At 39.2% G+C, this 12,326-nt stretch overlaps 1 protein-coding gene across 1 annotated transcript; it reads right to left on the bottom strand.

Moving 5' to 3' along the window:
* Positions 1–4,244: 4,244 nt before the first annotated feature.
* LOC138378260 (ATP synthase subunit gamma, mitochondrial-like) lies at positions 4,245–5,239 on the bottom strand. The gene is given in 1 exon segment (XM_069463610.1): positions 4,245–5,239. A coding segment is annotated over 1 exon segment (897 nt). The 3' UTR covers positions 4,245–4,342.
* Positions 5,240–12,326: the final 7,087 nt, after the last annotated feature.

Genomic DNA, 12,326 nt, shown 5'->3' with positions numbered 1-12,326 from the left:
GGAATTGAGCATTTTTTCATGTGTTTGTTGGCAGCTTGTCTATCTTCTTTTGAAGAACTTCTGTTCACGTTTTTGCTCACTTTTTAATGGGGTTGTTTGTTGTTTTTTTTTTCTTGCTGATTTGCTTGAGTTCTTTGTAGATTCTGGATGTTAGCCCTTTATTGCATGTATAGTTCGCAAATATTTTCTCTCATTTTGTACGTTGCCTAATTGATTTGTTGATTATTTCCTCAGCTGTACAGAAGCGTTTTAATTTAATCAAGTCCCATTTATTTATTTTTGTTGCTGCCATAATTACCTTTGGCGTCTTAGTCATGCATTCTTTGCCTAGGCCAGTATCAAGAAGAGTTTTTTGTACATTTTCCTCTAGAATTCTTATGGTTTCATGCCTTAGATTTAAGTATTTTATCCATCTTAAATTAATTTTTGTGAGTGGTAAGTGATAGGGATCCTGTTTCATTCTTCTGCATGTGGCTATCCAATTTTCCCATCACCATTTATTGAATAGGGCTTCTTTTCCTCAGTGAATCTTGTTTTCTGCTTTGTCGAAGATCAGTTGGCTATAGGTAGACTGTTTTGTATTTGGATTCTCTGTTCTGTTCCATTGGTCTATGTCTCTATTTTCATCCAATACCATACTGTTTTGGTTACTATAGCCTTGTAGTATAGTTTAAAGTCTGGTAATGTGATGCCTCCAGATTTGTTCTTTTTGCTTAGAATTGCTTTGACTATTAGGGCTCTTTTATGGTTCCAAACAAAGCATAGAATTATTTTTTCTAGACCTGTGAAGTATGACATTGGTATTTTGATGGGGATTGCATTAAATCTGTAAATCACTTTGGGTAGTATGGACATTTTAACAATGTTGATTCTACCGATTCACGAGAATGGTATGTTTTTCCATTTGTGTCATCTGTGAATTCTTTCCTCAATGTTTTGTAGAGATCTTTTACCTCCTTGGTTAAGTATATTCCTAGGTATTTTATTTTATTGGTAGCCCTGGAGCTTCCAGGTGAGTCCTTATTCTCCACCACAGCAGTGTTGGGTGGAGGAGTTAGGCTGGGTGGGACTGAGTCCAGTGAGCCTGCCTTCAGGCTCCACAAAAGGCATTAAGGGATCTGTCTTGGCAGAGGTTGAGGGTCGGCTCTCAGGCACTGGGAAAGCCAACAGGGAGGGGCTGAAGCAGCCCTGCCACGCCTGAAAGTCTGCTTGTGAGTGTGGGGCCATCTGAGATTCACAATGTGGCTGTCAGGAGTGGGTTTCACTCTTCTTCCCCCTCCTCTTCCCTGCAGTCTCCTTCTGGCATCTGGCCACAGGCAGGAGTTTGAACTAACTGAGCTCACCAGCACTGATGCTGCAGGCTGGGAGCTTCTCTGTCAAGGATCTTGCCCCTGGATTAGAGCACAGCTTTCTTATGAAGGGACGTATGCTCCACGAGTGTGGTGTGGCTGGGATCCACACTGCACTCTCCTTTCAGTTCTGCCCACATGGACTCCCTTGCATCCTGAGATTAGTTCACAAATCTCCCCTCTGTGCCCCTGAGCAACCAATCGAGTCCTGAGGATATGGGATCTGGCCTGTGGGCCTGTCTCCCGGTCCCCAAGTTCAAGCTCTTGACTGTGCTAGGGAGAAGCATGCTGGTCCCGAGTTGCTCATGGAGTGCTCTAGCAGGTTTGATGTCCCTCAGCTTCAGGGTTTGCCCTGCTCTGCTGGAGCAGCCAGGTGAGCAGCACCTGGGAGGGCTGGAAGGCAGGGATCTCACAGTCTGAGCATCTCTTGGCCTGCTGCACATCTTTAAGAGGAAAGGTGTGAGTCCCACTCTCTGTGGAAGCCTCAGTGTGGTAGGCACACTAAATAGAGGGGAAGCAGGCACTTCTGAGAGTCTCAGCTCAGTCGTACCTCTTGGCAGCATCAGGTGGAGGAGGGGCAGGGGAAGAAAAGACTCTGGTGGGAGGACAGCTAACACTCTGGTCATCTCTGTCCCTCTCTCTAGATGGCAGCTCACCCAGAATGTCCACGCTCTGGGGTTACACAGATCCCCCGGGATCCACCGGCCCCTCTGGCTCAGGCAGTCTGGGCAGGAGTTGGGAAATGTTTGTGTGGGAACTAGCAAGGCAAAAACTGAGGAGCTGAAGCTACTTGGGAAGGACAAAGATGCATAGTGGGTGGAGAAGCAGTATGGCACCTGCCGTCTCAGCTCGGGTCTACAGTATTGAGAAGGGGGCTGGCAGCCTGGTGCTTTGTCCTCATGAAGCTCCCAGTTCACTGGCGGCAGCAGCCCTTGGGCTCATGAGGGTAGAAAGGCTCTCCAGCAGTTCAGGACCCCACTGACTTCCAGAGATGTGAGGGAAGGAGAAACATAACCCCCACCTACCCTTTCTGCTGGCTCCAAGCCTCTTGTGGGTTGATCTCTGCCGATATCTTGCTCCTTCTAATTCTGCTCCGCACCTTCTTCCCATGGAATCTCTGGTTCGTTCTGGCACATTTCCCTCAGAATCGCAATCTATGGTGGGTTTTCTTTCTTTGTTTGTTTGTTTTATCTAAAACTTTTCCTTCTGTCTGAGACGATCTGGGAGCCAATGTCTCTGGTCATCCATCTTCTTTTCCCTAGAGCTACCATATATAAAGTCTGTCTCTTATCCTCTTTCAGTCTTTCCTTTCTTGTGTTAATCCAACACCCTAATGTGACCTGTAGAGTGAATGTAGATTGGAATTTGAAGTCCCACTTCCCTAAAGCTGTAGGCTGTTATGCTCTAATGTTTGTGGTGATTTCTGTTTTAAAATGTAAAAATTGTTTCTCTGTTCTAGTATGTGTAAAATCTGGTTAAAAGTGGTAATCATTAGACTCTATGTAATCCTACACTTCCTTTTTTCAGGTAAAAAACATTTTCTTTAGTATACATTCATAGTAGTGGAATTACTATGTCAAATGACATGAATTTTAAGCATTTTATTTTATTTTATTCACATTTCTTCGTTTTTTTCCCCTTTTTTAAAATTTTGATAGATTTAGAGGGTACAAGTTGAATTGTTACATGTATATATTGTATACTGGTAAAGTCTGTACTCTTACATTTTAAACATTTTAAAATGAGGTTATTGAGGTATAATTTATATACCACAAAGTTCTCTTAAGAGTATAGTTCAATGACTTTTGTAGATTTACAGAGTCTAGCAAATATCACCTCAGTCCAAATATTAATATTTATCATTTCGATGGCTATTATCAAATTATCCTTTAGTTCTATTATACTAACTGATTCTCTCAGCACTGGGCTCTGATACTGCCTGTTTGTCAAGGGCAGAAATACTGCCATGTTGTCAAGGGCAGAAATATTATCTGGAATCTTTGCACATATGAGAATTGAAAAGCAGTTTCATGATTTTATTTGGAACTTTTTTAAATCTTAATGAGATTACAGTAATTTTCTTTACTTAGAGCTATTTATACAATAGGGACATTACAGCTATTACTATGTTAGTAAAATTAGATCTTTCTTAAGAAAATTAGTATATGAAGTCTTTTGTATTATTTTCTCCAATACCATCTTTTTTCATTGTTTTATGTGTTTAATATTTGTACAGGTTTATTGAGATATAATTCATATACCATGCACTTGACTCATTTAAAGTATACAATACAATGTTTTCTTAGTTTGTTAACAGATTGTGCAACCATTACCACAAACAATTTTAGAACATTTTTGTCACCCAACAAGGAAGCCCCATAACAGTTAGTAATCATTCCCTCTTCCTCCTCCCTTCTTCATATATCCTCCTCATTGCTCCCACCCAGCCCCAAGTGATCACTTATTTACTTTCAGTGTCTATATATTTGCCTATTCTGGACATATTAAAAATATTCCTCCTATCTAACTGTTATTATATATGCTTTGACCAATATCTTCCCATCCCTCCATTCCCTGTAAGCACCCAAGCTTCTGGTAACCACCATTCCACTCTCCACTTCTATGAGTTCAACATTTTTAGATTCCACATGAGTGAGATCATACAGTATTTGTCTTTCTGTCTGGCTTATTTCACTTAACATAATGTTCTCCAGGTTCATCCACGTTGTTGCAAATGACGGTATTTCCTTCTTTTTTATGGCTGAATAGTACTCCATTGTGTGTATATGCCATATTTTCTTTATCCATTCATTTCTATTTTTTCTTATTTTAAGTTGTTTATTGTAAGATAATTTACAGATATCTTGCTGTCTTCAGTAATTCAAACAATGGAGCAACAACTTCTTCTGACAAAACAGCAGTAAGTTAAAAACAAGTCAGCTGGCTGAATTTTCCTCCTTTACTTCTTATGTGAGAATGGAACTTGATTTTCACTAATCCAGAGCTGTAGCACCAGAGATAATTTCAATCAACCCTTTTGTGATGACAGCTTGGCAGGTGCAGTTGAATGTCAAAGTCAATTTATCAATCATCTCAGAAGTGTTCTTGCTGGCGTTGTCCATGGCTGTCATCCTAGCACTCTGCTCACTGGTGGTAGATGCCTTCAAAGAGTAGTAGATGATGTTAGCCAGATTGTGTTCTTGGTAATTTTGCAACACATCAGCATCAATATCATCGTAGATACTCATACTCTCGGCACTTGCAATGGTATTAAGGGAGAAGATGGGTTTCTCTTCTGTCTTATAGGAGATGACAGACCTGAACCGATTGAAGACGACAGAGCCTTCATCAAACTCATAACCAGAGTTTAATAACTCAAGGGCAATGACTGACACATCTCGAAAAGTAGGATGCTTTCTTCCCACTTCTTTGAATGTCACCAGAAACTGGTCAGAATGAGTCCTATGAAGTATGCCCCTGATTTTATTGCCAATTCCAACAATCATAACTTCTTTTCCAGTCGCTGTGAGTGTAGCCACCTCGCTTTTCATCTGCTTAGCAACTGAGAAATGGATAGCACCACAAAGTCCTTTATCTGAGGACACCCCTATAAGGAGGTGCTTCTTCTTGTCTTCAGGCACCTTAGTATCAGCTTTTTCATACAGAGCCAAAGATCCTATTCCATACACTCTAGCTGGTTTCAGCTCCCTCTCAGGTCAGGCATATTTTGCTGCTGCTACCATTTTCATAGACTTGGTAATTTTCTGGATGTTTTTGGTGGACTTTAGTCACCTGGTAATATCTTTCAAAGTTGCCATATTTCGAACTTGGACCCATTGCGGCTGCAAGGCCCAGGCTGAGACCCCCGCAATGGCTGCCCAAGAGAACATGGTGACAGCAGCCATGCTGAAGGTCTGTCAGACAGGCATCCATTCATTTCTTGAGCGACATTTAAGTTGATTCCAAATCTTGGATATTGTGAATAGTGCTGCAGTAAACATGGGAGTGCAGATGTGTCTTTGACATACTGATTTCATTTCCCTTGGATATATACCCAGTCATGGGATTGCTGGGCTACTTGGAATCTTTTGTGGTTTCATACAAATTTTAGGATTGTGTTTTCTATTTCTGTGAAGAATGTCATTGGTATCTTGGTAGAGATTGCATTGAATCTGTAGATCACATTGGGTAGTACAGATATTTTAACACTATTTCTTCTTCCAGTCCGTGAACATAGGATTTCTTTACACTTAGTTGTGTATTCTTCAATTTCTTTCATCAATCGTTTATAGTTTTCAGAGTAGAGATCATTCACCTCTTGGTTAAATTTATTCTCAAGTAGGCTGGGTGTGGTGGCTCATGCCTGTAATCCCAGTATTTTGGGAGGCTAAGAGAGGAGAATCACTTGAGACCAGGAGTTCAAGACCAGCCTGAGAAGCATAGTGAGACCATGTCTCTACAAAAAATTAGAAAAATTATCCAGGCATGATAGTGTGCACCTGTAGTCCCAGCTACTCAGGAGGCTGAGGAGGGAGGATTGCTTGAGCCTGGGAGTTTGAGGCTGCCTTGAACTATGATTGCACTACTGCACTCCAGCCTGGGCAACAGATCAAGACCCTGTCTCTAAAAAGAAGAAAAAAAATTCATCCCTAAGTGTTTTATTTTTGTGTAGCTATTGTAAATGAGATTATTTTCTTGATTTTTCCCAGCTATCTCACTGCTAGTGTACAGAAATGCTATGAATTTTGTAGATTGATTGTGTGTCTTGCCACTTTACTGAATTTGTTTATAAAAGCTAATAGTTTTTTGGTGGAGTCTTCAGACTTTTGTACATATATGAGCATGTCGTCTGCAAACAGAACAATGTAAATTCTTCCTTTCCCTTTTGGATGCCTTTTATGTCTTCCTCTTGCCTAATTGCTCTGGCTAGCACTATGGGGACTCGAAGTGGAGAAAGTGGGCGTTTCTGTCTTGTTCCAGACCTTGGAGGAAAAGCTTGGAACATTTCCTCATTCAATATGATGTTAGCTGTGGATTTATCATATTTATGGCATTTATTGTTTTGAGGTACATTCTTTCTGTACATAATTTGTTGAGTTTTATTAGAAGTGATGTTGAATTTTGTCAAATGCTATTCCTACATCTATTGAAATGATCATATAGCTTTAGGCCTTTATTCTTTAATTTGATGTTCATGTTTATTGATTTGTGTGTGTTGAACCTCCCTCACATCCGGGGGATGAATTCTGCTTAATCGGGGTGCATGATTTTTTTAATGTGCTGTTGAATTCTGTTTAATAATATTTTTTGAGGACTTTTGCATCTATGTTCATCAGGGATATTGGCCTGCAGTTTTCTTTGCTTATTATTTACTTGTCCAGTTTTGATATCAGGGTAACGCTGGTATCATAGAATGAATTTGTAAATATTCGTTTCTTTTCAGGTTTTTTTTTTTAATAGTTTCTAAGGAATAGGCATTAGTTCTTTTTTTTTTTCTGTTATTACACACATCCTTTATCTAGGGCTGTATCCCATTACATTTTTTTTTTATTCATGATAAATTATTAAGTGAACAGTGCAAGTTAAAACAATAGTTTCATTTTTTTTCCCCACCCCCCCTTTCCCGAGTCAGCACCTTCAAGTGTTACCACTCCCCAAACGGTGCGCAATGCACTCATTGTGTAGGCATACCCCCATCCCCTCCCCCACCCCCCACCTCAGTCTGATGTCCAATTGGTGTCGTTCCCAGATTTGTATTTAGGTGATGATCAGGGAAACCAATTTTCTGGTGAGTACATGTGATGCATGTTTTTCCATTCTTGGGATACTTCACTTAATATAATGGGTTCCAACTCTCTCCAGGAGAACCATAGAGATGTCGTATCTTCATCATTCCTTATAGCTGAGTAATATTCCATGGTATACATATACCACAGTTTACTAATCCAATCATGTATTGATGGGCATTTGGGTTGTTTCCACATCTTTGCTATTGTGAATTGTGCTGCTATAAACATTTGGGTACATGTGCCTTTGTTACAGAATGACCTTTTTTCCTTTGGGTATATGCCCAGTAATGGGATTGCTGGGTCAAATGGCAGGTCTACTTGAATCTGTTTAAGATACCTCCATAATGCTTTCCACAGGGGTTGCACTAGTTTGCAGTCCCACCAGCAGTGTATTAGTGTTCCTGTCTCTCCACACCCACGCCAACATGTGTTGTTTTGGGTTTTTTTGATAAAGGCCATTCTCACTGGGGTTAAGTGATATCTCATTGTGGTTTTGATTTGCATTTCCCTGATGATTAGAGATGTTGAACACTTTTTCATATGTTTGTTAGCCATTTTTATATCTTCTTTTGAAAAATTTCTATTCATGTCCTTTGCCCACTTTTTGATAGGGTTGCTTGATTTTTTCTTGCTGATTTTCCTGAGTTCTAAATAGATTCTTGTTATCAGTCCTTTATCTGATGTGTAGTATGCAAAAATTTTTTCCCATTCTGTAGGTGGTCTGTTTATTCTCTGGAATGTTTCTTTGGCTGTGCAGAAGCTTTTTAATTTAATCATGTCCCATTCATTTATTTTTGTTGCTGCTGTGATTGCCTTGGGGGTCTTCTTCATAAATTCTTTGCCTAGGCCAATGTCTGTAAGAGTCTTTCCTACATTTTCTTCTAGAATTCTGATTGTATCACGCCTAAGGTTTAAGTCTGTTATCCACCGTGATTTGATTTTTGTGAGAGGTGAAAGCTGTGGGTCCTGTTTCAGTCTTCTACAAGTGGCTTACCAATTCTCCCAGCACCATTTGTTGAATAGGGATTCTTGTCCCCAGGGCATATTCTTTCCCGCTTTGTCAAAAATTAGGTGACTATATGAGGATGGTTCTATGTTTGGATTTTCTGTTGTGTTCCACTGGTCTGTGTCCCTGCACTTGTGCCAATACCAGGCTGTTTTAAGAACCACGGCCTTGTAGTATTGTTTGAAGTCTGGCAAATTAATACCTCCCATTTTGTTTTTGTTGCTTAAAATTGCTTTTGCTATACGGGGTCTTCTTTGATTCCATACAAAGTGTATAATTATTTTCTCTATGTCTGTAAAGAATGATGTTGGTAATTTAATAGGGATTGCATTGAATCTGTAGATCACTTTGGGTAGTATAGACATTTTAACAATGTTGATTCTTCCGATCCACGAGCATGGGATATTTTTCCATCTATTTGCAAGTTCTGCTATTTCTTTTCTCAGTGTTTCATAGTTTTCCTTATAGAGGTCCTTTACCTCTTTAGTTAGATATATACCTAGATATTTTATTTTCTTTGTTGCTATTTTGAAGGGTATTGAGTCTTTAATTTGGTTTTCCGATTGACTGTTATTGGCATATATAAATGCCTCTGATTTGTGTATATTAATTTTGTAGCCTGAGACTTTGCTGTATTCGTTAATCAATTCCAGGAGTCTCTTGGTTGAATCCTGGGGGTTTTCCAGATATAACATCATATCATCAGCAAAAAGTGAGAGTTTGATCTCTTCCTTCCCTATTTGGACTCCCTTGATTCTGCTCTCTTGCCTGATAGCTCTCGCAAGGACTTCCAATACTATGTTGAAAAGTAATGGAGACAATGGGCAGCCCTGTCTGGTTCCAGTTCTAAGTGGGAGTGCTTTCAGTTTTTCTCCATTCAGTATGATGTTGGCTGTGGGTTTGTCATATATGGCTTGTATCATTTTTAGGTAGGTTCCATCAATGCCTATTTTGTTAAGCGTTTTTATCATAAAAGGGTGTTGAATTTTGTCAAATGCTTTTTCTGCATCTAATGAGAGTATCATATGGTTTTTGTTTTTGCTTCTATTTATGTGGTGAATTACATTTATAGATTTACGTATGTTGAACCACCCCTGCATCTCGGGGATGAAGCCCACTTGGTCGTGGTGGATTACTTTTTTGATAAGTACTTGGATTCGATTTGCTAGTATTTTATTGAAAATTTTTGCATCTATATTCATGAGGGAAATTGGTCTGTAGTTCTCTATTTTTGTTGTGTCCTTTCCAGGTTTTGGTATTAATGTTATATTGGCTTGGTAGAACGTGTTGGGGAGAACTCCATCCTTCTCAATATTGGAGAATAGTTTATGTAGGATGGGCACCAGTTCTTCTTTGTATGTATGGTAAAATTCAGGTGTGAACCCATCTGGACCAGGGCTTTTCTTTTTGGGAAGGTTTTTTATTGCTGTTTCGATTTCGGTTCTTGATATTGGTCTGTTCAGGTACTCTATTTCTTCCTGGTTGAGCCTGGGAAGACTCTGTGTTTCTAAAAATTTGTCCATTTCCTCCACGTTCTCCAGTTTGTGTGCATAAAGATTTTTGTAGAATTCATAGATGATATCTTGTATCTCTGTAGCATCGGTTGTGATTTCTCCTTTCATGTTCCTAATGGAGGTTATTAGAGATTTTACTTTTGTGCTCTTGGTTAGTCTAGCCAGAGGTGTGTCTATTTTGTTTATCTTTTCAAAGAACCAACTTTTTGTTTTATTAATTTCCCTTATAGTTTCTTTGTTGTCCTTTTCATTTAGTTCTGATTTGATCTTAGTAATTTCTCGCCTTCTGCTGGGTTTGGGATCGTTCTGTTCTTCTTTCTCCAGCTCTTTGAGTCTATTCGTTAGGTTGTCTATTTGCATGTTTTCTGTCTTTTTGATATAGGCATTTATGGATATGAATTTTCCTCTCAGGACTGCTTTAGCTGCATCCCATAGATTTTGATAAGTTGTATCTCCATTGTCATTTAATTCAAAGAAATTTTTGATTTCCATCTTGATTTCTTCTTTTATAGAATAATTATTCAGGAGAAGGTTATTTAGCTTCCATGACTTTGAGTAAGAGTGAGGGTTTCTGTTTGTGATCATTGTTACTTTTATTCCGCTGTGATCTGAGAAGATGCATGGTATAATTTCTATTTTTTTGAATTTTTGAAGACATGATTTATGTCCTAGGACATGGTCAATCTTAGAGAATGTCCCATGAGCTGATGAGAAGAATGTATATTCTGTGGACTTTGGGTAGAATGTCCTATAGATGTCAGCCATGCCCATTTGTTCTAGCATTTTATTTAGGTCCATTATGTCTTTGTTTATTTTCTGTTTAGAGGATCTGTCCTGTACTGTCAGTGGGGTGTTAAAGTCTCCAGCTATTACAGTATTGTTATCTATCATTTGGTTGAGATCTAGTAGGGTTTGCTTTATGAATCTAGGTGCACCTAGGTTGGGTGCATATATATTGAGTATAGTCATGGCTTCTTGATGAATTGTGCCTTTAATCAGTATGTAGTAGCCATCTTTGTCTTTTATTATTTTTGTTGGTTTGAAAGCTAAGTTATTGGAAATTAAGATTGCCACACCAGCTTTCTTTTGGTTACCATTTGCTTGAAATATCGATTTCCATCCTTTTATTTTCAGTCTAAATGCATCTTTGCAGGTTAGGTGAGTTTCTTGAAGACAGCAGATACTTGGATTGTATTTTTTTATCCATTGGGCCAGTCTATGTCTCTTGAGCGGGGAGTTCAAGCCATTCACATTTATTGAGAAAACTGATAAGTGAGACAGTTTTTTGTTCAGCTTGTTGGGTAGAACTTCATTGTGATGTTTTCTCTCCTGGGCCATTGTGGTATCTGGAATTTGATCTTTAGCTCTTGAGTAGTTTTATATTCGTGGATCTTTCTTGTGCTGATCCGTGTGTAATTCTCTTTGGAGTACTTCTTGGAGGGCTGGTCTTGTCTTGGTGAATTCCCTCAATCTTTGTTTATCTGAGAATGTCTTGATTTCTCCTTCATATAGAAAACTTAGCTTAGCTGGGTACAAGATTCTAGGCTGGGCATTATTCTGTTTCAGAAGCGTGAAAATGGGGCCCCAACCTCTTCTTGCTTGTAAGGTTTCAGCTGAGAAATCTGGCGTAATTCTGATGGGTTTTCCTTTGTAAGTTACTTGTTTCTTTCTCCTTACAGCTCGGAGAAGGGACTCTTTAGTGGATATTTTGGTCAGCCTGATGACTGCGTGGCGTGGTGTTTTCCTATTTGCTATGAATCTCCCAGGGGTCCTTTGAGCTTCTTGAATCTGTATGTCTAGAGTATTGGCAAGGCCTGGAAAATTTTCCTCGATTATGTCTTCAAATAGCTTGTCCAACCCTTGCTTATTATCTTCTTCACCCTCAGGAATGCCAATAACTCTCAAGTTAGGTTTCTTCACATAATCCCACATTTCTTGAAGACTCAGATCATATCTCTTACTTTTTCGATCTATCTCTGTGACTGACTTATTTAGTTGGAAGGAGTTATCTTCAATTTCTGAGATTCTTTCCTCTGTTTGATCTACCCTGCTCTTGAGACTTTCCACAGTGTTTTGTAGCTCTCTGAGTGAATTCTTCACTTCTAGGAGTTCAGTTTGGTTTTTCTTCAATATTTCAATTTCTTTAGTGAATTTTTCCTCCAAATCCTGTATTTTTTTGTGTTTTCCTTGTGTTGTTTATCCATTGATTCTTGTATATTATTCAGCTTGTTTATAATCCATAATTGGAATTCTTCCTGTGACATGTTGGTGTTTTGAGTCTGGTTTGTGTCAAATGGTTGGGAGCTGGTATTTCTCTTTGGGGATGAGCTTTCCATTTGATTCTTTGTGCTCTCCGTGTTTTTTCGCTGGGCCCTTCCCATCTAGATTTATCGTTGGATCTTTACTTATAGATTTAGTCTGGTTAACAGGACTCTTTGTGCTCAATTCTTAGGCTGTGAAACAGTCTAGGTATGTTGCTTCTTTTGGCAAGAGGGGGAGACTGTTGTGTATTGTTTAGAGATTTTTCTGTTTCCGTTGGGGGACTGCTTCCGATGGGTCCAATCCTAGAGGATTGGAGTGATCCAAGACCGCTTTGGTGAGTTAGAACACTGTGTTGTGGTCTTTCAGAAGGCAGGCAGGGTCCACACTAATAGTAGACTGAAATTCT

The sequence above is a fragment of the Eulemur rufifrons genome, chromosome 30, assembly GCF_041146395.1.
Source record: "Eulemur rufifrons isolate Redbay chromosome 30, OSU_ERuf_1, whole genome shotgun sequence".
Lineage (NCBI taxonomy): Eukaryota > Metazoa > Chordata > Mammalia > Primates > Lemuridae > Eulemur > Eulemur rufifrons.
The sequence above is the reverse complement of the archived record's forward strand: the minus strand, read 5'-3'. Positions and strand labels throughout refer to the sequence as shown.